This window comes from Eucalyptus grandis, chromosome 5 (genome assembly GCF_016545825.1).
Source record: "Eucalyptus grandis isolate ANBG69807.140 chromosome 5, ASM1654582v1, whole genome shotgun sequence".
Taxonomy (NCBI): Eukaryota; Viridiplantae; Streptophyta; class Magnoliopsida; order Myrtales; family Myrtaceae; genus Eucalyptus; species Eucalyptus grandis.
The window spans coordinates 19,330,760-19,357,354 of NC_052616.1; the positions used below are offsets into that span (position 1 = coordinate 19,330,760).

Genomic DNA, 26,595 nt, shown 5'->3' on the forward strand with positions numbered 1-26,595 from the left:
TTTTGTAAACAAAATGTGCATATTTGTAATTGTGGCAAAAGTGAAAAAGAAATGCATGCACGTCATCAGCGATGCAAAAAGAACCTTCTATCCTTCTTGGGGAATTGGACAACTGGCTTATAGGTAGGTACACATCTATAATTTCTTTAATTTTTTTTAACAACCCTATTTAGCACTAGAAAGGAAAGAATTCTTGAAATAATAAAGAGAGAAAGGAATATATTATCTCTCTAGTTTAGCTATTTCTTCTCCTCCTTAGTAAAACAACACGAAATAAAATTCCATGAATTGGAGTTTTCATTTTTCCCCAACAAATTAGACTCGCCATATTTGACTAGCAAACGCATTGCGATATAGTAGCAATATTCTGGGTCGATTTTCCCGACCAGGCAATGAATATGATCAATATCTTTTCATGGAAAGCAAAGAGATTTAGTACCACCAGCTTTATTTAGGCTCAGATACTCCTAACCCGGACTTAGCTATTGAAGATTTTGTTAGAATCATCCCATCAGCATACATAAAATTTTAGATCTTGAAAACTGATCATTTCATGATAATAAAAACATACCTAAATGTGCAAAAGATGACGGCACTGTTGAATCGGGAAGAAAACCGGATTTCTCGTGCTAATCCGTTTTCCTAATCTCACGACATAGATGGAATTTCTGTGTGCTTGTTAGGAAAAGAGAGGACCGGTGTTATATAAATCTACATCGCTATTTTGGTAAGTCTGTCAAATAACCATAAACTTAAGATCCACGCTTGACATTATTCGTCCGTTAATATTTCCTTAAATCTCCACATTAATGTATCTGTTATTTTCAAACTAATAGACTATTATTTCCATACTGTTCGAGCCACTGAGTTATATCATTCTTATCAATCCATGGCTTGGCCAAATTTTTAGAGAGTTTCCCCAATATTTTTAGGGTTTTTCTTAAAAAGTGCATGCATGTCATTATGAAATCATGGTCGATAATAAGAGAGAATGTTCCAATCTTGTTGGTCAATTAGACAGCTGAATTTCAAAAAATAAAAATAAAATAAAAAATGGGACAACCGGAGTATAAGGTAAGCACACATTATAATTGACAAAAGAACAATGCAAGTGCCAAAATTTGGCACGGGAGACACTTACGTGCAAAAAATTATGAAATCTACACTTAAGTGTCAGCTTTTTTTTTTTTTTAAATTGGGACATTTGAGTACTAAGTCTGCTGACCCCAGTCAGAAATCTTATGTGGCAATTTTTTAGTAATATAACTCACCTACATGACTTGTTGGAGAGTTGAGTCGGTAAAGAAGAGCTAAAACAATGTCTTTTTGCCTCTTTTTGTATTTTAAAATAAATATTAATTACATTAAATTATTTAAAAAAAGAAGAAAAAGAAGGGAGAAGCATATTGTAGAAGGTAAGGGTTGTGCAAGCCCTTATCACCACCTCTCCATGGTCGCCAGCAAGGGAGGGAAGATCAGCCGGGGTTGCTAGGCCTTAGCTAAGGGTTGACAATCCTAGCCGACCGGCGGCAAGGGCCTGCAAACCCTCACCCAACCAGGCCAAGGGTCGCTTTTGGTGACAGTGAGGAGGCGACAACGAGGGCTTGCATAGCCCTCTCGCCTTCGCAATCTGCTTTTATTTTTTTTTTATTTTATTTTTTGTATTATTATTATTATTTTTTATATTATTATTATTATTATTATTATTATTATTATAAATAAATTTAGATATTATATTTAATTATAAATTTTATTTTTATTAATATTTATATTAAAATTCAAATATGACGACATTATTTTTTGCTTTTCTTTCTACATTAGTGTGGAAAATGAAGTCGTTTTACACTTGTCTTGGTGGAAAAATGCTACGTCAGCATTTTGGCCGGATTTTCTCGCCATTGACACATAACTGATCCATTTTGCTTAAATTTGGATACTTTAAGTATACATTTTCAAACTTTTGACACCCAAGTATCCTCATGCTAAGTTTCAACACTCTAGGTGTTCGGCTCCTCATTATAATTTATACAAATTTAGGGTTATACCATTAGTTCAATAAGATAAGTTGTTTTTGTAAATATGCTCTCCACTTACCACTTTATGAATTATATGGATAAGAAAACTTCTAAGACGTGAGATCCTTATGCTACAGATGAATAATTTCTAGACCCTGAAAAGGCCGTCCTTTTGAAAGGCCAATGGAAGGGCTATGCATTGTGAGACAGCATATTTGTCTCGAATAACTACTAGTTTATATGCCAAAGACCCCTCATGATACAAGGCATATGTATATTTGTGGACATACACACACTTATATATGTCGAAACCTCGAGGGAATATCGTAAGCCATATTGGTCTGCCCCACAAGTGATGGAGCCCCGTATCTGCTGACAAGGTTAGTGTTAAGGCTATGGTCCCTGGCTGCTGGCTCAAGCACTTGGCTTGACACACAAAAGATTCAAGTCACAGTTCTTGGTACTTATATTATTTAGTAACTCATTGGATTCGGGGTTAGGCAATTATGGGGAAAATTGTTCAAAAAGTAATAAACCTTTTGCACTTTTGCCAATTCAATTTTAAATTTTTCAATTTTACCAATTGAAATCTAAATCTTTCAACATTTTACCAATTAAGTTTATCCAGCCAATTTTGGCCGGAATTTATTGACATGGTTAGCGACTGTCTTACGTGATACGACCAGCATTGATGTGGACAAAATTTATTATTTTTAAATATTTTTTGAATTTTTAACTTTTTTTATATATTTAATTTTTTTTTCTTTCCTCCCTTTCTATCTCTGGCTGGTTGCCCAGCCTTTGGTGACCGGCAAGAGGCCACGACTAGTGAGGGTTAGCCTCATGGGCCTCAAGCAAGGTTTGCCCTCACCAGATCTCGCTGGCCCCTAGCGAGAGCAAGCCTTGCTGGCCTCTAGCGAGGGTGAGCCTCGCTGAGGCTAGCGAGGTTACCCCGCCGCATCCTAGTGAGGCTTACCTTTGCCAATTGTGGCCTTTGGCCAATCATCGGAAGTTGGGTGACTGGCCAAAGGAAAAAAAAAAAAGGGGGAAGAAATTAAAAAAAAAAAAAAAGAAAAAAGAAATTAAAACTAAAAAAATAATTTAAAAATTAAAAAAATTAAAAAAATTAATGAAATTTGTCCATGTCAGTGCCGATGTCCATGTTAGCAAATTTTGATTAAAATTGACGGGATGAACTCAACTGGCAAAAGTGAAAATGTTTAGGATTTAATTGGCAAAAGTGAAAATGTTTAGGATTGAATTGACAAAAGTGCAATAAGTTTAAGATTTTTTGGACAATTTTCCCGGCAATTATGTTACATATCCTTGACTTTTCATTCCTAATATATTCAAATGTAAGAACAAATTTGCCTCTAAAGCAGATACATAGACCTCTAGATATCTACAATGGCGTTCTCCTTGTTGCAAGAATGGTATTTACTCACAAAGAAGGCTGCCGCTTAGGCGCCACCTGAGCAAGTTTTCTACTATCTTGAACATTAGGATTTATCTTCGATCGTTTAATTTGAGTTGATGCCCTGGGTCAATGGTTCTTTTGGCCATTGCCCTGTTTCAATCACTGTTCATCACGCTCTAAATTGACAAAGAAAGCGTCTTGATAACTTTCAAAGCCACATTTATAAAACATCGAGAGATCAGAGTTAGAGCATAAAGCAACGACTTGGTGATTTGTTACACTAACGGTGTTACAAAAAGTGATATCTTGTGCACACTTGAAATTCGAGATGAGAAAGATGATTAGAAATACTATCTAAACTGCCAGAAGGGTTGATGTTGTGTATTCCTTGAAGACAAGCAAACTTATGAACGTCCCCTTCATGTTCGACCTGATTAATGTCCAAAACTATGATTGAATTATAGGATTAGTTTTCTACACAACTGTAAAAAATCCTACTTCGTCCGCAATTTGTATCATTATAGTGCGCGACATAAATACTCTTAAAAGCTTAAGTTCATCGGGTAAATTTCCTAATACGTTGATATATATAATAAAGAAGATAATAAGTCGCTTAGATGATATTAAGTTGTCACATTGAAAGTGGTAAAGTCTCCACCGACCGTTTTGCTTCCGGTGATTATGATCTTACCAACATCATCACAACGAACATAATGTTCTCCAATTTTGATCCAGCTTCAAAATTCTCATTATAAATATCTGCCTCCACATAAATGATGTACCTAGCACTGTCAGATCGCTTTGACTGACACCCGCATCACCCATTATAGCGATCAAATTGTATTGACTTCAAATTGTTTGCAGCCCTAGCGGTTGAACAACACATCAAACGATTTGATTGGGTTCTTTGGACGTGGATACCTAAATTTTTTGCTCAAAATTCTTTCATGCATATCACATGCACGACAATTGCACAGTATTTGCACGGAGTTTAGATGTTATAATTTTCTAATTGTATTACTTAACATATATAGGTATAGCTCTATTTCTCGTGCATATTCTTGTGACTTTTTCGAGGTGAACTATCAAGGGAAATCTAATGAATTACATGACGGACACCAACCGTTACTAAACATGAGTCTTGCCTTCTTTCTCCCTCTTGGCACCTTCAGACTGGAAAGGGGCACGTGAGAATCAAAAGAGGAAATAAGCAAAGGGTTTTGTTAGCATAACAGTCTTTGGATATATTTTATTGTGAGTCACAAATTCTTTAAGAAGTGAGTTCCATAATAATTAATAATCCATAACAATTAATAATTATTTGTGATTTGATTTTTCGTGGTCTAGAATAAACTGTTATTTTCATAGTATATTAAAACTGTCACATAATCATTTCTCATAAGCAAAGTAGCCAAAAATGAGCTCTGCGTGAGGAAAATAGGTAATAGAGAGAGAGAGGAGTCCGAAAATGGGATTGTATTGGATTCTTTAGATGTCGAGAGTACTGCACTTGAAAGATCTTTGAGCCGAAATGGACCTCCGCGCTTGAAGATTGTTCATGAAGTCGCTCAAGGGCTTCTGTACTTACACAAGGATTCTCGTGTCGAAATCATCCACAGGGATCTCAAGACTAGCAACTTCTTTCTCGATGATGGCATGAACTTGAAGATATTTGACTTTGGGCCGGTGAGGATTATCGTGGGCAACCAAATCAAGGCAGACACCACCAGACCTATAGGAACATTGTATGTCGTCGCTACGTCTTTTTTTATTTGCTCAATGAACCCGTGACGAATTTTGTGCTAATCACATCTTTCCCTATGCGAAAATAGTGGATACATGACTTCTAAGTATGCAATGAGAGGAGTCATTTCAATGATGTGAGAGAACGTGGTCAGAACCTGCTTGAGTTTGTATGTCCCTCATGACAAATCCGCTTCTGATTTCCTTATTGTCAGAAAAGTTACGGCTGTAGCCTTCCTTTAACATTATCAAATTGCTTCAATAAAATAGGCATGGATACTGTGGACTTAGGGTCGGGTGCTGGAATTGGTGTAGGCTTCGGTTGGGCACTTGACAGGGCATGATTCACAGCATTGATGATTAATAGCTTCATCGCACCTAATATGTGGCTTACGATGTAATAAGCTTTATGATTTTGTTGTTCTTCGGGCAACCATCTCATAGCCAGCATCACACTATGTGCAACTTCTCCCAGCGGTTCTTTACTGAGATGCTCTGGAAGATCGACATCTCCCAATAAATTACCCTTTGCCACTCTTTCGGTGGCTAAGGACTTAGGATGCGTGGTAGCCTCATTATTAGCTTATGATAATGGGTTGTTGTTGCCAAGAGTACTGTTGGACTCTTGTCAGCTTCTTGCTATCGTAATCTTCTTGAATCAACAATATGAGTCTCATTAGGTGTGCCAAAAATACATTTCATTGAAAAGTCGACGATGAAATACCTTTCAGAATATGGATTAGAGTGAATTGACAAAGGTTTCGAAGGTCATTTATTAGTAAATGATATGCCTAGTAATGTAAATTACAGGAAAGTAAAGATCTATATAAATTCACAAAAGAATGTTGAGCTTTGTAATGAGGGTTATAAAGAGCATATATGGACCATTTATAGCCCACAAGCGACGGTTACATATACTATACATTGATTTTCTTGACGGTTACTTGAACTCTACTACCGATGATTACTTGATGGTTATATTGATTCTGCTACACCAACAATTACTTGACGGTTACATCGACTTCACTGACTTGACTATTATTGCATATGGTATTACCGACTCCACTACTTGACATCTATGACATTGCTGTTTCCTTGTCGGTTCTCTTTATCGATTGCATCCGAGATTATTAATAGAATATTTGTCATTTTGTGTGTGTCAATAGTAGGTAAATTTTATGATCCATTCACCCTTCTCCTCTTGATCCATATTAGAGGACTAATCAAGAAAGACATCTTGAAATTTCAAAGAGAGAAATGAATCAACTTATCTCTCTTGTTTGGGAATTTTGCCACCTTCGAAATAATCTGAAGCACAATGAAAATCCATAACCTTACCTAATACCATTGCCTTTATTGTGGAGGTTTATTAATGGCATGTTGATTTAGCCAACCAAACGTTTCCTCGATTTTCCCAACAATTTTGGCATTTTGCCCCTAAAACGTGCAAGCATGCCATTTTCCTAAATCAGGGTTGACCATGAAAGGCAGTGTTCCGACCTTACTAGCGAACTAGACAACGACATTTCGGCAATAAAGAAGGAAAAACCAATTGGAAAACTGGATTATAAGGTAGGTAAAGAAACAATAATCCAATCAACTCTTTGCCTCCACAAACAAATTCATCACTAATCAAGAAAGAAATCTCGAAATATCAAAGAGAGAAGGGAATTAACTTCATGACTTTACCTACCACCATTGCCTTCATTGTGAAGGTTTTAATTTTCCCTAAAAACACACTATTTATTTATTTTATTAACGAAGATAGACCTAACGTAGAATTATTTTCTGACTTAGACTGGCCCATATTAAGTAAAACCCATCCCGATATAGTAGTAATCATTTTGGTTGTTTTTTTTTTCCGACGTAGCAGTGAATATGATCGATTTGAATGAAAAAGAGAAGAAGAATTAAGGGCACCGTCTTTAATTAAGCTCAAGTACTACTTCCAACCCCAGATTGGCTATAGAAGATTTGTTGGTATTTAGCCAAACCCTACGGTCTTCTCTTGATATTCCATCCTTGAAAATTTGTTTGGTACGAGAGAATTGTCAATTGCTCCTTTCTCAGTTTTCACTCGGTTCTCATCGATTCTTGGCATTGAAGGTTTGTCAATGGCCCCTCTCTCTCTCTCTCTCTCTCTCTCATTCAGTTAATTGTGTTTACATCTTGAAGTGTATTGATGAAGTCAAGGCGCGTGCTAAAAATTCAATCTTTTTTCTGATTTTTAAACAAAGGGATTGACAAAAAAATGGAATTCGGATCGATGCGTCGACCTCCCCAAAACCCTTAAAAAGAACTATCATTTTCAAAATATCCATTTTAACCAAAAGGTTTTCATCCACTCTTTTTCCCGATTTTCAAAGTGAATTAGGGCTTAATCGACACCGACATTGCACATATGGTGAGCTTGTAAGTCTACAAAAAAAAGGTCGTTCACATCTTCTGTATCTCTTCAGTATTTATGGAGATTACAATTAGATTAGGATTTATAGAATGGAATGACCAAATTAGTACAAAGTAACTCTTGCAACAATCGCAATCATTTCACCCAAAAACATATTTGAGTTTGCTAGGCTACTACAGCAGCGGTCGAGCGAGTGAGTTGTGGATTGGATCTGCAAGCAGAAGATCATAGGTATGACTTCTCGATCTATATTCTCTATCCCCAAATACTTGGGTTACTGCAAATTATGAGTCCGGGAGTTAGGTGTACTCCACCCCCATCATTGTGGAGCAAAAAATGGCGGGCTTGCTCAACCGGTGGTACACAAGCTAACTCCGTGACTTTATATTGACTATTTTTTTGACACATGATTCATAATTTGCTGACACTTTCAATATCCTCTTTCATTTAACAAAAAAGAAAAGAGTTCATCTCATAAATGAAGCATATGCACACAATAAAAATGACAATAATTAACCGAGTTGAAAGGTTCGGTATCGGGTCACGATAAAGAATATCATAATAAATAGGTAGATAAATAAAGGGCCCCATAGCAAATGAAATGCCAATGCTTGCGCACCAAGTTTATTAAAAAGAACAAAAGGACAAGTTTTGAAAATTACAAAAAAAATATTTCTCGAATAAATAACTTAAAATCAAAATCAAAACCAAAACCAAAACCGAAGCCAAAGCCCCATTCCACCTCCCAACAGAGAATCCCCTCCTCCAAAATCTTGGTCGTCCGTACCGCGCAAACTGACGACGATGCGCCGGCGCAAACTTGACACACACGCCATCGCCTCTCGGCCAATCAGATCCCGCCACGTCGAAACCACCTTATTCTAATCCGCCCTTTTCCTATTTTATTTATATAAAATTCCCGCACCGCCAGCTCAGGAGCGCGACGCCATTTTGACCCCTCTCTCTCTCTCTCTCTCTCTTTCTCTCTCTTCTGCGCTTCGCTCGTTGGATGCTGACGAGTCGTGCGGTACTGGGAGCTCATCCGGCGCACCGATTCGAAGGAGGAGACGACCATGGCTAGCCCGAGTAACCTCTCTCTCTCTCCTCCCCTTCCCGGCTCCGTTCTAGGGTTTCTTCTGTTCTTTCTTGATTGCTTCCCTTCTTGGTTTTTTCCATGGTGGGTTCTGCGGATTTGGCGGTTGCCTTGCTGGTTCTCTCTTTCCCCGTTGATGCTTCGCGTTTCCTGGCCTCTGGGTTTTGTTCCCTCCGCGATTTCCTTTCGAATGTGCGGCGTCGCTCGGCGATGTCTGTTCGCGGGGAATGATGGGTCTGTTCCCGCGGGAACCATGCCGTGAATGACCATCGTGGTTCTTCGATTAGTTTTTTTTTTTGATTTTGTTTTATTATCAATTCGGCTTCATGGGTTTTCTTTGTTGTAGTAGAGGTTGTAGGGTTGGGGGGGGTTTGGACTAGCGGGGAGGTGCCGCAATTTCTTGGTTCCTTGGGGATTCTTGATTGCGGCATGATTCGTAATTTTAGATGCTGAATTGTGTGCAGGGACGAGCGGGGGATCGCTAGAGCGGCTGACTTGATTATGGGCGACATGGGTCCTGACTTAGAAGTCCGAGTCCAATCGGAGGCTCTGATGGGCGGATCGGAGGACGCGCTGGCCAATGTGTCAGTCGGCAAGGAGAACGGGACTGCCGTTCCCCAAGATCCCAAAGCTAAAGCAGTGCGCTGTTTGAGTAACTGCCAGGACGGCAGCTTCAGTGTGGAGGATTTGCACGATGGCAAGATGCCCGATGGGGACAGGAATTCCGATGTCGATATAATTGATCGCAAAAATCCTACCAAAGAAGGCCCATTTGAAGGTGGCCAAGGGGATACGACTGAATATTCTAGTTCATTCGGTGATACATCATCTGGCTCTGAGAATAATTTAGTTATGAGTGATGGTGAAGTTGATTCACAGTATCTTGGTCACAATATGCCAGGATTTCATTATCCTGGACAGAGTGAACTCTATCTAACAAGGTACTGCATACTGAATCTCTGAAGGGTCTTGGATGCTTGTTGATTATTCTGTGGGCTCTTCTTGTGATTAGATTCCCTTGTTATTTGCCGTGACCCTTCATCTTTTTTTATTGAAATGCATAATCATTTACTGTACTTCTTCAAAACCTTTGTGATTTATAATTTGAGCTAGAGGAACATGCATAATCATCTACTTTACTTGGTTTTACTTTACTTTTTCAAAGCCCATCAGTCCCAATCCCCCTGAAACCCGAGTAGATGCCCTGCATGAAGCTTGTTTGTCACTTGATGTATCTGCTTTCAATGCTTCAAGCTTTTGCAGATATTTGTTTCGCGAATCTGCTACTATTGGGCTTGGGTTGGTTGACATTATAGCCTTTATCCAGTAACTATACTCTAGATTAGCCACTCATAGGGTGGATAATATCCAGGCTAGTTGGCAACACAGACCCACTCTTGATTTGTTTTACCTGGCTTAGGTTTAAGTTCATTTTAGGATAGCAGAAACTGATATTATCTGATTGCAGTATTGGAATGGAATATATTGTCCTAATATGTTGGTTTTATTTGTTGAACTTCATATTCATCTTTATTTCTGAGAAGTTAGGATGCCACAGAGTTCTTGCTATCTGAGAATGATCACTTTGAAGCTTATTGATTCCTTTAACTTGGATAACCAGGAAGTACATTATTCTATTAGTGAAGATGGATAGCTCTTATATTCTTTACTTGATTCTTTGACTGGAAACTGAATGTATGGTAATGATAGAAGGCAAGTTGGTGTATTGTTGTTAATATTGTTTGCTTTCATGCCTAGATCTAGAGAAAGTCTCCCTATAGCCCATCCTGTAGCTGTGAAACAAGTTGATTTCAGTTAGGAGGGCCTTTAGTCCTGTCATTTGAACGAAGAGGACTAGATAGGAAAAGAATTGCTTGTGAAAATAGGTAAGCTGCCTTGATGCCAATCCCGAAGAAGAGGAGATCATGTGAATTATCCTTCAAGAAAATTATGCTTTCCTCTAATATGATTTCTTAAAGCTCATTAGTTATACATACGAGGCCTGTAGAAGGTGATTTTCCTCAAGCATTCCCATAGTGATAGGTTGCTGGATAAAAGACAACAATGTGATATTTCCATGTGCTTAAGAAAATCAATATGATTTCTTAAAGCTCATTAGTTATACATACGAGGCCTATAGAAGGTGATTTTCCTCAAGCATTCCCATAGTGATAGGTTGTTGGATAAAAGACAAAAATGTGATATTTCGCATGGGGGCTCTGATTGTATCTGGTTTGTACATGAATATCCAGAGAATGCTTCTTAGGATAAGGCCTTTGTGTATTTTCTTGTTCTGTGGCTAAACTTAAAATGACAATGCAGTTTGTCATATTGTTTATGCTGTGCTTGGGAGGAGGGGGAGAGGAAAAGTAGGGGAGAGAATGCACAAATTCTTTTCTTTTTTCTCATCTCCTTAACACAGTTCCCGTTTTCCAGCCAAACTTTCGTCCCCCCTTCTTCCCTTCCTTGTCCATACATAGTGTTAGTGTACACCATGTGCTGATTACTTAAATGCATGGTGGGAGATTTTTAACATTCACAGGCTGTCGGTGATTCCCTTAATTTATATGAAATAAAGGGTTAGAAACTCCCTTATTTTATATGAAATAAAGCGTTAGAAACGTAATTGATAGTGATGTCTCACAGTATTAATTCATAGAAGGAACATAGCATACTGCTCAGGGTATAGTTGTTTTCACTTTCAGTAAGTGTCTGACTAATGCATTCATCTTTATTCTTGTCAACCTTTCCAGGAGAAAGCTGACAGATCACTGGAGAAGGTTTATACAGCCTCTTAAGTGGCGATGTAAATGGATAGAACTGCGGATTAATCAGTTGAACTCCCAAGCACGAAAGTATGATAGGAAACTGGAAGAGCACAAGCAAAAGAAGGAACTTACTTTTGAAAGACCAGAATTGCAGGATTTTAATGCCAAGTCATGTGCATTTTCTGGTCAACTCTCAAGAGAGAAAGTCATGATGAGGAGAAAAAGAAAAAGAGTAGAAGAGACACAAGATATAGCATCATATATGTCACAGCATAACTTGTTCTCCTATTGTGGTACTACATTTAAAGCCATCACCTTGTTTGTATTAATCAAAGGACGTAAGGATTGATCTTTTCCTTCTGATCGTGCAGATAGAAAGTCCCGTGCAGATCATACTCATATGGAAATTCGTCGCGGCAATCAAGGTAAGGTGTTAAATCACTTTCTCTTTTATGTCTGTCGAGTACCAAAGAAATTAATTGCAAGAAATCTGGGCAAGTTGTCCTTACTCTTTTTTTGGTTTAGATTGTCCTTTAGAATATAAGTGATAGGCTTGTTATCATGTTCTAACTTGGTAGCTGTAAGGCTCTGCTAATAAAAGCGGGGAAGGATATGAAAAGGTGTATATATACTTTGCAGCACATAATTGTTATTTTGGGATGATTGGGATCAAACTGATTTTACATTTTAACTTTGCACTTTTTATAAATTTCTCTTTCTCTACACTCACATTTGACTTTTATTTAACATGAAACACTTCCTTTCAAAACATCAAACTATTGAAAAGTAGAATTGTTTATATCTTTTGACTCCTCGCTTGCTCTTCGTTATATAAGATGGAAATTAGGTGGTTGAGGCATGTGCTTGGATCCTTTTCCCCTTTATTTTAGATTGAATTTCCAAGGTAGCAGTTTATTCTGATTCCTTATATCAGAACTATTGGTCTAACATGCTCTGGTTAATCATATTATATGAAACCACTACTTTTCTTGAATAATTTCTGTAATTTCTATGAGGAAAGAATGCTTGGATCTCTCTTTCTTCCAACATTTCGTTTAGTTACTTTGCCTCACCTACTAGCAAGTGGTCTAGTTTTAAGAGTCTTGTAAATGTGCTTTTATCTTCCACCAGAAATGAGGCATGTCCAAATGTAGGCAAATATTAGGAAGAGACACGTGATAGCTTTCATATCATTTCACAATGAAAAAACACATGATAACGAATGATCTCATTTTCTACAAAAGCAATATCAGCGAACTCACAGTGGGAGCACGTATACACAGACTTTAGGTGGTGATGTGCACCAGAAGAGGATCTCAATGAAAGTGACAATAGACTTAGGAGAGCCATGAATATATTTATCAAAAGAAAATGGAGGCCACAGAGATAATTTGAGATACTACTGCCTATGGGCTTGGCCATCTAGTGTTGCCTACCCTATAGGACTTATTCCCTTGGAGCTTTACCAACTAGTCATATTTCTGGAATTTGATCCTTCATCTAGAATGGGGAGCGAAATGGGGAGCAACCTAAATGCTAGGTCTGAAAGTGAGGCTTTGTTGAAATATGTTCCCAGTGAGCGTATTCTTATGCACTCATCATTTATCTATCATACTTAATATCCCAAAAGTAAAAAGAAGACTCTTCTTAAGATACCGGATATCTCCTTGTAAAATGCATAATTTGGAATGAGCGTTCCAGTTTGTGGCATTCTAGTGATCCAAAGCACTCAATCAACGCTTCCAATTTTCCAATATGGAAATTGTCCTCATACATTCACGAGATCACCTTCAATGAGATTTATGTCTAATAATATATTTAATCAAAAAGTTTCTGATTTTAGTGTGTCATGAAATCCCTTTGTTATGATTTAGTTTTCCCTACATGATTAGGAAAAGCATATTCTGACCGTACCACATTTCCAACAAGGGATGTTCTGCATTCCGTTTCATCTTGTGGCACATGATCCACACTCTTAATAATGTTGTGTGTTATCTTGGTGGAAAATTTTTAATCTTTGCTGCATTCAATGAATTATAGCAATGAAATTATAGTTTTTATTTAATGTTATGCTACCTATATTATGGTCTTTAATGGAGTTGCTACACTGTGATGCCAAATTGACTTGAGGAGTTGCTGTTCTAGATAATTTGCATTAGCTTTCGTATTGCTATCCTCCTAAAGCTTTCTTATTTGAGTTAATTTTTCTCTGATGATTCTTTCCCTAATGTGTTTGGGCTAGTAGGTGATAGTGTTGGTGATTCACTTGATTTTGGAGATGGGGCAAATTCCCTGGAGCAAATACTTGCTAAGATTGAGAAAGCAAAGTCTCACATATGCGAGTTGAAAGCACGGATGGAAAAGGTGTTAAGTGAAAATCCTGGAAAGTTCTCTTCGGTTAATAGGTTGAGCATGCTGCCACCGAAAGATGAGTTGACCAGCTCTGATAAAAAACAGGCATCTCATTATGGGAATGGACTTGTATCTTCTTGTAAATCTGTCCATACAGCATCTCTGCAACTATCAAACCACAATTTAGATGATATACTTCTGCCTGAAACTGCAAATTCAACACTTGGAGAGGCAACTCCTTTGCCCAATATCATTGAGAGCACAGATCAGACATCTAGAGGGGTTTCTTGTGATAATGTAAGTAATTATAGCTTGTGTTTTTATTAACCTGTGCATTTGGTTCTTATTTTAAAACTCCAAATGAAAAGCGATTAAGTTTTAGTCCTTTTTGATGCAGTTCTTGGATGTTCTTAATTCTCTCGAGTTCTGCCCTTGATATGGCTCTGTATTTACTCCATATTTAATTAGGAGAACTAGTGATGGCAAATAGGAGAGGAATAATCCTTGTCAAAATGAATTTAATCCTTCTTGTACTCTCTCTCTCTCTCTCTCTCTCTCTCTCTCTCTCTCAAATCTATCCACCTCTTCGTTATTGCTTTTTTATTTTAACTTTTAAGCCGTTAAGCAGAATATGATCTGTATGCTGAGTCTGTCTGACATTAGTGTTTCTGGTAAAAAAGTGAAATGAATTTGTCTGCACTTTCAGACTGAGGAAGAAATTCTGACGAATGAGCAGGCAGTGGAGGAAAAATCACTTGATCTAGTAGAGTTCAGAAATCGGCTTATCATGGGTGAGAAGCCTGGGGAACCATTGGAACTGCAGGAAACTGAAACCGACTCTCTGCTTTCGCCTTTGAAATCTGAAACTGATTCTCTTGGAAAAGGATGTAGTTTGAAATCTCCTCCAATTTGCAAGACCTATGTACGTAGCAAACTTAGGAGGCGAAGTCGGCGAGCAGCTATGCGTCGATGGAGCCGGAAATCCTCCGGTTAGGTGAGGCTGCAGATAGTTGTAACAGTTGGAGAAGTGTTCTGTGAGAGAGGAAGGATAGTTTATATAGTTTCTGCTTCTGAAAACGTGAGTTGTATAGGTCTGCGTGTTCTAATTGTATATTCTCTGTTCATCCTCTCCCTCTTCCCCTATGGATTTTATATTCTCTGGTGGAACTGGAGACACTTTACGTTCATTTGGAAGACGAACATGAATCCAATAGGTCTTGGTTTTCTTTACCGGGAGTATTATTTCCCTATACATTTCGGGGTTCAAATGGTCTATTGAAGTTCCGTCTTATCATTTTTACCATCATTGATGATTTTTTCATGATCCTAGGATATTTCTGCTTAGTCGAGCTAGCGATATTTAATCTTCTAACTATCTAAACCTGTTGGAGTTGGTGCATTAGTTGCTTTTACACCTCACTGGGGAGAGCGAGTACAAACAATCTTATAAGTTTGTTTTGTGGTCGAAACTCTTGTAAGTTGATCAGCACTTCTGCGCATTTCCAATCTGAGGCTTGTGCTATATGCTGTCCATTTGAGTATTTTCTGGATATATTGGCAGGAAACGTTTTGGAAAAGCAACAGTGCTTGCAGATTATTATATTCTCATTTGTGATTTATTATCGGCATAATTGAAAATGACACTCTAAAAAAATTGCAGTCAAGAACTTCTCCTGTTTATTTATAGTCACACATGCATTTTTCTTTTGGGTCGTATGACGCGTTTGAATTCCTTAAATTTTCCGCTCTGGGGGGACTATAGCCTTGTTGAGAATTCTTCCAGACAGCTTTACAGAGATGAGGGCTAAAACAGTAGCCGCTGGCACGAAAATGACATCGGGGATGTTCTTGATAAGCATCAGCTGTGGCACATTCTCTCCGGCCTTCTTGGCCGCCATAGCCACCGGTGGCGTTAGTACTCCGACGATGACTGTGGAGTCATCCAACTTACTGACAGTAACGTTCTCTGTCATGAAATTCACAAAGACCTTCTTTTTCTTTGTCTCCTTGGCGGCTTCTTTCCACTGTCGAAAGCATTCCTGCATGATGTTACGCATGCATCAGGAGCTTAAACCACCTAGCTGCCTTTTTACCTATCCGATGTACAGTTTGGAAGGCTAAAAGGATGAACAGAAATCTAGCAAACATTTGAAAGGGTCGAACAAATGGACAAATCTAAGCATGCCTATTGATGTATTTTCATGCGCGCATAACTCTCCGTGGACGATTCCATACCTCTACTTTGCTTTGCGACGGAATGTCCACATGTTTGCCGGGCAGTGCCGCGTTGAAAGTGCTGCATAGGTTTGATAATTTGAGCTCCTGTATGAATATCTTAAATCGTTTCTGCATAGGGAAGATGACCTTACTTGAAGATGTCAAGAATGGCAATGTGGAATGAATCAAAGTTGGTGATATCCTTCTCCACGAATTGGTTATAAAGCGCTCCCATAAAAAATCCGACCATCTGCGGTGGCGGCCGTGGCCCTCCTGTAAGGAAACATAGAAAAGAGAAGAAAGCTCAAGGGTAAACTCGAATCATTTCTTCTTAAAAGCACTTGTATAATCTTGTCTAGAATCGAGCTGTATCAAGAGTAGAACATAATATACATGTAATAATAAAGAACTAAGTTTCGAAAAGTAGTGATTAATGAAAGATGGCATCGGGTTATGGTTTGAAAAGTCATAATCAATGAAAGATCTGTTCATCAATGGAACAAGATCACTTACCTTTCCCCAAGGAACTCAGGAACGTCCCCATTATTGCAGAATACCTTAACATGGCTAGGATTTGTGGACATTTATATATCTATTGGAAAAGAACAATGGAATGGCTTGTTGTTATCCTCGATGACTTTAAGCAAAGTATCCTCTTGTCAAGAATCCCAATCTTCGGGTTTGCTGAGAGAGAGAGGCTTCTCATTTGTCCATATTCTGATTCTTAACTTGGAACTTCCTTTTCATTGAGAGAGAGAGAGAGGATTGCATGTGACTGCTAAAGTTACCGTGAAGGCATTATTTCTAGTTAGAGATGTCTTGTTTCTAGCTAATAACATCTCCTCGAACTCAAACGCTGTAGCGCTCGGATGGTGCTGCAACGACCAGTAACGATTCAAGCAATGCCAGAGTTCGACTGGTAACTCAGATTTCCTTTTAAGTCTGATAGGGTAGACACTTTTTTGTTCATAACACGGCTGTAGATTCATTGTTAGTAGAATTTCTCTGGAAGTCTTCGATCAATGTCACACGTTGAGTATGTTTTTCGATGCCTATGCTAATGCTTGTTATCAACTGTCGCTGGAAGGAGTCATGTTTATTCTCTCTTTCCTTTCACATACGCACAGCTTCCATGTTTGCTCGTGTAAGAATGATGACGCCTTGAACTGCGAAAAGCAAGAAATCCATGATGCATGCGAATGTCCTCCAAGCATGTGTTATTTTGTCCATTCTAGTTGCAATTAAAGCGGTATTTTTGCCACACTTTATGAACTAGAGTTCTTGTCTCCTGGCTGCATCCAGCTTTGTCTGGACTTTCGCCGCAGGAATGATGCCATAAACTCAGATTGCATATCATAGGAATTTGCAGGAAGGGTCTCCTGTTGCAACTTGGAGGGTAGACAACTCTGGTTTGCACTGCTGGACCTACCAAGCAAGCTGATTAAAAGTGCACCTCGAATTTCTTGAGAGCAACTTTAACTTTAGCCTATGTTGAACAAATACACAGGTGAAGATTAAATTTAAGAAGCTATTATTTCCTGATAATTCATTTGACCAATGTTGCAGGTCGTATCGGGAGCGAATCTAAACTATAAATCCCCTATTTTGTCCGTAGCAACAGGAGTCATGGATATTCTCTCTTTCCTCTCCGACACATGTAACTTTATGCTCTTGCTCGCATAATATACCTCAAAGCTATGATATGTGAAAAGCTGGGGATCTCGTAATGCATGCTAGCCGAGATGTGCAATGAGCAAGTAATTATCTATGTACACATTATACTTGGCCCGGGGGTCTAACGCTCTAGAAATTGGTATAGTTTGTAGCCAGCCATTTATGACTGCAGCGTGGCCCATTCTGCAGGATTGTATCGTCTTGATTTGTGACATTAGAAGAAAAACCATAGAAAACACAGTGATCCTGGCCTTGTTTTCTGCAGTACTTTAGAAAGTAAATGCGAGTGATTCCTCGACTTCTTGATCTGAACTGAGACTGGAAAATTGTTATCCATTTGGAAAGTTCTAATCTGATTTTTTTATCCTTTCAGAGAGCCTTCGGTGTATTATGAAGTGGAAATTTAGGAAGAGGTAGATATTTCCAAGTCAAAATAAATTTATGACATTACATACTTCATTAAATTGGTGCATCATGTCTTTGTTCACCGCTAAGCTTATACATATCTACATATCTGTCCCTTCCTTCTCTTGTTCTTGTTAGCTTTTTGCTGTGTTCTTGGAGGTTCTTGAAAGTAATTTGATACTTGGACAGTATAATGATTGCTCATCTCATCGACGTCAAGACCCCTCAGCTTTGCAAATGACTTGACCTTCCCTTTCTGGGTGTGGGGTACCCTCAACCTGCATCATAAAGAATTGAAAGTTATTCAGAAAGAGAATAAGGGCATAAACCAGCTATGAAGTCAAGTTTATGCTGCATAAATAGGTAACTTCCGAAACACGTGATTTCATTTCTTTTCTCACCAATGAAGCATATTTTTTGGCGATGAATACGACACACTAGAACAAGAAAGAGGAAAACAATCACATCTCTCCTGAGAATACATGCATATGAATCTGTCAAGTCGATTCAATGTCCAAATACGAGGCAAAATATACACGTCAGAGGGATTGTCCTGTCCCTAGTTGCGTCTGCTCTTAGGCTCTTGCAGATTTTTTCGATAGCACACCAGATTGCTGAAAAGTGTCTGCGAACTTCTGTAATTGTTAAGAAGAGGTCACCTATCTTTCATGAAATTATACCATATTTGCAGGCAATTACCTTGCAGAATTTAGTTTCATAAGCTGCCCAGAAGAAAATGACTGGTCAGACCCAAGTATCCACCGAGGACGATCCCGGTTGTGAAAATTTCATTGAGTTTCCAGCTGCTGGAACTTGGCAAAGGCTTCACTCTTTCTTTCGATATCACCACGATGGTACCTGTAGAGCCATCGCCATTAATGCAAAAACAAGCGACACAAGCCATCTCGCCCACAAACCTGAACACAGCAGACAGGAACAAGAGTATCGAAACTAACCATCATTAACAATAGCAATCACAAGAACCACGAAAGGTTGGGAATTCAAATTTCTAGAAAAACGTATGCAACATAAACCCGAGCTGCGACGTTACTGACGTGTTAATACAAGGTTGACCCACAATAATGTGTAATGAACTTCCAAGAACATTAAGGGAAAGTTAATGAATCTTACCACCATACGTATGGTGATTGATACGGCATATATCTGGAACAAAATTAAGATATGAATGCCAATTCTTCTGGACTTTGAGTCCTCCCATATGTGTGTACTTAATTCTTGAGCATGTTTTCATTTGCAACAATGAAATTTACCGTATAATTTTTCACTCTTTGGAAAATAGCATGACTTGTCAAGATGGCGGCGATGATCACACTCAAGCCAGGCTGCATGAGCACTTGATCAGAAGCTCTTCGGGCAGCATCTGCGGAATTGGCCATGGCAATCCCAGTATTGGCTTTCTCTAAGGCTGGTGCGTCATTCACACCATCGCCAGTGATTCCGCAAATGTGCTTTTGCACCTGCAGTCTCTTCACTATCTCATACTTGTGTTCTGAAGGTTGGATCGAGTAAAGAAGTACGAATGTGAGCAAGTTGAATCAAGATCAGATAGGATAATCAACAGGGCATACCGGGGAACACACCAGCAAAAACCATCAGCATTCTCGACTAGTTCAACAGTTAAGAGAGCTGCAACTGCCTGATCCTTACTAATCCCAAGGAGGGATGAGGAAGGGTACATATTGGACCCCATTCCAAGTCGCCTTCCCGTTTCTTTTGGTCACCTGAATCGAAACAGAGTTAAAGTAACAATACTCAGCTCATTAATTTTCCTAAACTCTTAGGGCCTGCATGTTTTCATTCTTTTTTTTTTTTGTTTATGAACAGAAAATTTGTTTTTTTTTCCCGGGAACAAAAAAAGAACAGAAACGTGTTTGTTTGCATTTTTGTTCAAAATCATATTTTTTGTTCCCGGAACACAAAAAGAACAGAAATGAAAAACAAAAAAAAATTGTTTCTTGCTCCAGAAATACTTTTGAAGAAACAAAAAACATTTTTCTGTTCTTTTCTTCTTCTTTTTTCTTTGGCCGGAGCGTCGCCGGCCTCCGGCGAGGCCGAGCTCGCCCCCGTCGGCCGGTCTAAAATCTACCAAACGTGTTTCTATTCATTTTTTATTCCTGGAACAAATTTACCAAACGCGTGTTTCTGGTAAAAAATTGTTCCTCGGAACAGAAACACTTTTTTTTTTTTATTTCTGTTCCCTGAAACAATTTTTAAACAGAAACGTTATCAAACGCGCCTTTAATGAAAATCCACTGATACATTCGAATCTCATAGCTTCTGTGGCTGTTGTGCGATACCTATTATCATCTTAACACTCACGGTGAGGTCTAGGGACCTTCTGATTGTTTCGGCACTGCTGTGGCGCAGGTGGTCGAAAAGAGGCAAGAGTCCAACGAATTCCCAGGGGCCGCCGGGACTATCTTTGGTGCTAGATGGCACTTCCTGACGATGACAAAAGAATCACAACATGACAAAACGCGTTTTGATTTTGCCTACCAGAGCAAAGAAACAGCTAGTCAGACAGATTGATCACCTAGCGGACTACGGCCAGTGATCTCAGTCCACAGTCCGCATACTTCTCGATTATGGCATGTACCTTCTTCTCAATTTCCGGTTTGTCGTGTGCCAAACTGAGTATCTGCACAAAAATATGACCACCGAGTGTTTGCAGACGCGAATTGCAAGTTTCTCATCTCATTGTTGGCTCTTAACTATCGACTTCACTAATCTCTTACTTTGTCCAGTGCGCCTTTGCTCACACGATGCATCTTCCCAGCACTATCAATGTATGTGAGCGCGGTCCTTTTGTCGGTAGGGTTAAACGGAAGAAAGTGAACTTCTTGGATTCCTGATCGTGCCTAACATGAGGAAGCACACAGAGCATACAAAGAACTTCAGGCGATTTGCAATAGTAAGATACAGTAAGCTGCGATTTCTTCGACAACAGCTGTATATAAATTCAATGTAGAGATTCAAGAATACCTCCTTGGGGTCCGCCAACATGCAAACTATTGCTGAATCGATGGCGTCGTGGTTCTCCAATCGAGAAGCTCTCGCTGTCAGGAGGACAACCATATCCTCATCGACATCCTCAATGAAGATCTGCAATATTTTGACTTGTTCAATTAATCCACTTTTTCAATGTGAGAACAACCTTGAGGTGCATCATCTGCTAGTTGCTTAGAACTGGGCATTGGGCTTGGTTGCGTTGAATCTTTCTTAAACTGGGTAGGGTTTGTACATATGTCACAATTATCTCGATGAGTAGGACAAGTAAATTATCGATGCTGACACGGTAAGTCCTTTTCTAAATGCCATATATCACAATTATCTCAATGAACATCCCTATAGCGATGGAGCAAATGCAGAAATTCCGTATCACCGTCATTACTTGAAATTGGAAGCAGAAATATGAGAATCCTCATGAAGATTATAATGGTTCATTGTACCATAATAGAGGCAACTAACAAAGATGTAATTATATGCGTAATGATAGTTGATACTGTGAATTAATGTCTTGGCTACAGTGGATTGAGTTCTTTTAAATCAAGAAAATTTATTCGGACGTGTTAAACTATATCTCGGTTTGAATTTTTACGAAACTTTATCCGTAGAAAGATTTTGATTTGTTTAAAATCTGCTATTTCCTATACTGAATCAGATTTGGTTTTCTTATTCTTTGGCATTGGATCTCCGTAATTATCTAGAGTGAAATATTATTATATGGGAATCCAAGTTTGATTTGGATTAGTCTTGCGCTAAAGGATAAAATAAGGGGGCAGAGAGGACTTTTGCCAAGAAATAATATATCTTCTCTCGGTCTCCTGCAGACGCCGTATGAAAGGGAAAAAGAATCCTTCGGGTTCCTTTAAGCCAAAGAAGAGCCGCACATACATACGTTGACGTCCTTGGAGCCGCACAAAGAACAGAGCTGCACAGTAAAAAGCAAATCGCCGTATGCTCCGGTCTTTCACCGCACGCAAGCCCTTTGTTTTGATTTTGTGTTGTGCGTTTATATCTTTATTTATGAACACTTTTGAATTTAGACTTAAATATATGCGTGAAAAATACTCGAGCGTGTAAATAAATATAATTTTGATTGACAAACTCTAATTCTCTGATTATAGTGGATTATTTACGATTAACTAGGTACTGATATTCGGACCGAACCACATAAATTTTTAGTGTCCTATTATTCTTTGTTTATTTTTCTGGTTATTTCGCACTGACTTAATTTGTAAGATCCTGTCATTTCTGCGTAGCAGAGCTTGGGATTAGATTTCTTGATTGTGATTTGAGGCTTTTGTTTGTTTGATTATTATCTAGAAATTCTGCTATTGCAATTATTTTTGCATTTATGTCTGAGACGAAAGCTAAAATTGATAAGTTTAATGAAACAAAAAACTTTGGCTTGTATCAAAATGCATGTCCTATTGACAACTCAAGATTTAGCCAAGGCACTAGATGAGTTGCTAATTATAATGAAAGTCTTTGAGAAAGCAGAGGAAATGGAAATTTGTCGAATGATGTGTTAATAAAGGTGGCCGAGGAGAAGGATGTTACAACATTACGGCGAACTTCATGTACTCTATGTAACTAAGGATTTGAACAATTCTTTATAAGATTTTGTCGTTTTCGCGTATTATATTACAACAAGAGGGAGATGCTGGAAATGGCCAAGAGGTGTAGTAGTCTTGATCAGATGCGCTGCCTTCCCGAAGAAAGTGCAGACACCAATTGCGATGACAACTGATCCAATTTCTCCTTGTTTTACATGTTGAACCCAAGTACATGCCATCGCCCGGATCTCTTGTCACCGGAAGTCATTCTCCGGTGAGTGCAGACTACAAGTTATAAATTGCCAAAAGTCATCTTTTACCAGGAGCTACGTCCAAACAAGTAGGAGATGCAAAAACCGCCCAATGAAGCTGAAAGGTTTTACGGGAATCAACTTAACACATTAGAAGGATTGGCAAAAGGTAACCATAAAGCTCAGCTGGTTTACGATTTACCATGATAATCTTCTATTTTGCTTGATCTAGGAATATAAGAATCAATTGATCATATACGCATATCAGAGCGTCTCTTCAAAGATCGAATTACGACGGCAACATATTAAAGGGCCGCTCATTCGACTAATTAAGGACGATGAGTTAGGCCGACGCGAGGATCCCCCCCAAGCAAGCGTGCATCGGCAGGAATGATGTCGCCGAGTTTTATACTAATTATGTCTCCAGCAACTAATGCCGAAGCCCCTTCATCGCTCCATTTCCCATTCCGCAGGACTGGAAAAGAGCAGTAAAACGGTCGGAACAAGCCCGTTGGCCGGTGTGTGACATCTGAAGTCTTATTAGTGTAGCGGTGTTGATTGTAATTTTATGCGAGATGGATGAAGAGACCTTGGCTTTTTGGGCCATTTACGCCATCGGAGCTGCGGCTGCGTTGCCAGCATTGTTTTCTTCAACGAAGCTGATGGTGGAATTGATAATGAGCAGGATCGATATACCGGCAAAGTCCTGATAATTCCCGCTCCTGTGTCGGCAAAGTACTGATAAAATTTATTACATGGTAGCCAATTCAGTTCTCGATCTTTCAATTGTGACAATTTATTTCTAAGATTTTTCAATGTACTACTTTAGTCCTAAATTTTTTGAGAAGTTATCAATTTAATCATAAACCTTTCAAAAAATACCAATATAGTCATTCGGCTTATTTTGGCTAGAATCACTAACATAAATTTCCAATTAGCATAAGTTGTCCTACATGGCACGATCGAGATACTAACTTGGATAATTTTTAGTTGTTTTTAGATTTTTTTTTGATTTTTATTTTTTATTTTATGTTTTGTCTTCACAAGTAGTGGCATGAGGGCTCGTAGGTCATCACCAAATTTGGCGAGGCGAGGGTGTCATGATTGCTTGCCGGCCACAATGAGGGCCGCGAGACCCTCACCATGGCTAGATTCAACAAGGGTTTCAAGGTCCTCACCTGGATGGCAAGGGTCATTGACCCTTTGCCATTGATTGGTGGCTCATATGCTCTTTTAAGAAAAAAATAAAAAAAAAATCAATAAAACATTTGGAATTTTTTTAGAGAAAGTAAACAATTGTCCGCGTCAATGCTAGTTGCGCCATGTAGGATAATCAACATTGACTAGATTGCCATATTAGTAGTTTTTGGTAAAAATTAGCTTGGAAAATTATACTAATTATTTGTTAAAATATTTATGATTAAATTGGTAAAATCGAAAGGTTCATGACTAAATTGATACTTTACAATAGATTTAGAACTTTTTGGACAATTTTTTACTAGATGGGCTTATTGTTTTTGCTTTTTACTTGATTTAAATTTTGCGACAGGTGCAATATGAATCCTTTTTAATTTGAAAAATCTAAAGTTTTCACAAATTATATATATTTATATATGTTGACATGATTTTTTTTTTCATTTTCGAAATTTTAATTGGTATTTTAGTTTTTGACTGGAAAGATTTCTTTTTAGCTCGATCCTGTACAAACAAGGCTAGGACATTAACATTCCGCTTGGAAAAGATCGGGAGGCGGATACATGAGTGGTGTGGTAATGAATTTTTTTTGTGAAAAAATTTAAAAATTATGTTATATTCTTTGTCTTCCCCTCAAATTTTTTTTTCCCTATTCCCATTCCAAACAGAGCATAAACGAACACATTGCCTCTCAAACAAATGATTATCTTAGTGCAAATTTTTTAGTCCGACAGCATGGTAAATTACAAATCAGCACCAACAATTGTCAATTTTCTCCCCAGGAAATTTCACTCAGCCCCCGTCGGAATTTCTTCTGATTAGTTTTTGTCCCCTTAAGAAAGAAAAATTAGAAAAATCAGAAACAAATGAGTTTTCCGTATGCTTCTTTTTCTTGGTGGAAGAAACCATTAGAATTCCGTTTCCAAATCTCCATAGAAAGAACAAATCATTTATACGCTTAAGACATGTTCATGACACAATGACTAAAAAATCATCATACAAAACCTCTCAATTCGTCCATTACGAGTCCCACTCTATCGGAAAGACAGGAGATATAGCCATTAAGCTCGTTGGGATCGTGGACAGAGCCAGCCAAGTCCTCCTTTCTTCACTTCGGATCCAGCGAGCTGCTCTCAGCTTCAGGTGCGTGGTGCCGCTTCCGAGTGACCTTCACCGGCTCCACCTCGTCGCACCCGATCAAGTGAGGGAAATTTAGCCTTGCCTTGGTCCCGCGCATCGCGAATGCGGCACGGTCGTAAGCCAGTGCGGCGTCCCATGGCGTCTCGTAAGTCCCGAGCCACCTCCTCGCGCCATTTTTCTTCGGGTCTCGAAGCTCTGCCGCATACTTCCCCCATGGCCGTCTCTTCACTCCCCGGTAGTGACACCCTCTGGGCAGTGCCTCATTCACTTTGGGATGACCGTGCTCCATGACCATTTGCCCATCCAACGAGCTGGGGGATTTGAACCCGACGGCGTCTTTCGGAGGGCCACGATTGATGTCCGCATCATTGTAATCATCCACTTCGAAAGGCATCGTTGTCTCCGGCGACAAAGATGCGTCGAAGCTTGAATCTGGACAATGGATTCGAATACTTTCAGGAATCTTCGCTAGGGTTTCGAAGTCATCGTCGTTGAGAAGATGCTGGCGAATGCACTCTAAAAGAGCAGCATCGGAGTCTGATATTGTCGAACTTCTTGCGAACATGTTGATCCTAAATAGTGGAGAATCATGCGGGGATATGGACTGATTAGGGTTATGTGCGGACTGAGCAGTTTTTGGGCGGCGAGAGTTAACGCTTGACGGCATAAATAATCGCATTTTATGGGGACTCAACTAAAGTCTTTCTTTCAGACCCAAAAAAAAAAAAAAAAAAAAAAAAACTAGAGTCTTTCTTAAATTGGTCCTTCGTCTTTTTTGATCAGTTTTATTATACGCGTCACATGGTTGCCTCGTCTAATCATGTGGGGGTGGAGTAGTTACCGATCGGTCTTTGAGCCTTTCGGTGCCAGCTTCACTTTTTTAAATACCTAACATCATAGCATGATGTCCATGATGACGTTATTCATCATTAATTGATCAAGAAAGTGAAAAAATGGTGGTGGGGAACTATTATTCAAATTAAGACGTGCTGATACCGTGGAAGAAAATCTAGAGAAATGCTATCACAATGCGATTGGATTACAAATTAAAATTAATTTATTAAGTGATGTGTCGGACTGTAATTGATTCTCGAATATAACTCACTAATTTAAGAGCCCTTACATAATGAATTTATTTTGTAAATCGATCTCGGTAAATCTATCATGATGCCAATCTGTTAAGAAAATTACTTAAAAAGAAGTGTTTAATGTGATCCCTTCATGAAAAGGTGATGGGCATCTCCCCTTTGTTTGTTTCCATCTCGCGTGTCTACTGTACACATGATTCTCTTTGCGTGGCTTGTTTGTACACATCAATGATTTTGTAAATTATTTGTGA

At 38.8% G+C, this 26,595-nt stretch overlaps 3 protein-coding genes, 1 long non-coding RNA gene and 1 pseudogene across 6 annotated transcripts; 2 read left to right on the plus strand and 3 right to left on the minus strand.

Moving 5' to 3' along the window:
* Positions 1 to 8,505: 8,505 nt before the first annotated feature.
* Positions 8,506 to 15,089, plus strand: LOC104444432 (hypothetical protein). Of its 3 annotated transcripts, none has more exons than XM_010058101.3 (6): positions 8,506 to 8,668; positions 9,140 to 9,616; positions 11,429 to 11,736; positions 11,815 to 11,868; positions 13,686 to 14,092; positions 14,502 to 15,089. In XM_010058101.3, exons 2-6 carry the CDS (start codon positions 9,177 to 9,179, stop codon positions 14,787 to 14,789), a joined length of 1,497 nt encoding a protein of 498 aa, XP_010056403.2. In that variant the 5' UTR covers positions 8,506 to 8,668; positions 9,140 to 9,176; the 3' UTR covers positions 14,790 to 15,089. The 3 variants fall into 3 exon arrangements, with proteins under 3 accessions (XP_010056403.2, XP_039168651.1, XP_039168650.1); XM_039312717.1 differs by having other exon boundaries at positions 14,532 to 15,089; XM_039312716.1 differs by having other exon boundaries at positions 13,689 to 14,092.
* A 360-nt stretch (positions 15,090 to 15,449) lies between these two features.
* LOC104444431 lies at positions 15,450 to 16,574 on the minus strand. The gene is made up of 4 exons (XM_010058100.3): positions 16,526 to 16,574; positions 16,165 to 16,285; positions 16,031 to 16,091; positions 15,450 to 15,834 (listed from the first exon to the last, which is right to left on the minus strand). Exons 1-4 carry the CDS (start codon positions 16,554 to 16,556, stop codon positions 15,529 to 15,531), a joined length of 519 nt encoding a protein of 172 aa, XP_010056402.2. The 5' UTR covers positions 16,557 to 16,574; the 3' UTR covers positions 15,450 to 15,528.
* A 279-nt stretch (positions 16,575 to 16,853) lies between these two features.
* LOC120293252 lies at positions 16,854 to 18,784 on the plus strand. The gene is made up of 3 exons (XR_005551001.1): positions 16,854 to 16,931; positions 17,315 to 18,099; positions 18,281 to 18,784. It is a non-coding gene; the product is annotated as an uncharacterized LOC120293252 (long non-coding RNA).
* An 18-nt stretch (positions 18,785 to 18,802) lies between these two features.
* Positions 18,803 to 23,529, minus strand: LOC104444430 (annotated as a pseudogene).
* A 1,446-nt stretch (positions 23,530 to 24,975) lies between these two features.
* Positions 24,976 to 25,911, minus strand: LOC104444429 (ethylene-responsive transcription factor 1). The gene has a single exon (XM_010058099.3). It carries the CDS (start codon positions 25,819 to 25,821, stop codon positions 25,225 to 25,227), a length of 597 nt encoding a protein of 198 aa, XP_010056401.1. The 5' UTR covers positions 25,822 to 25,911; the 3' UTR covers positions 24,976 to 25,224.
* Positions 25,912 to 26,595: the final 684 nt, after the last annotated feature.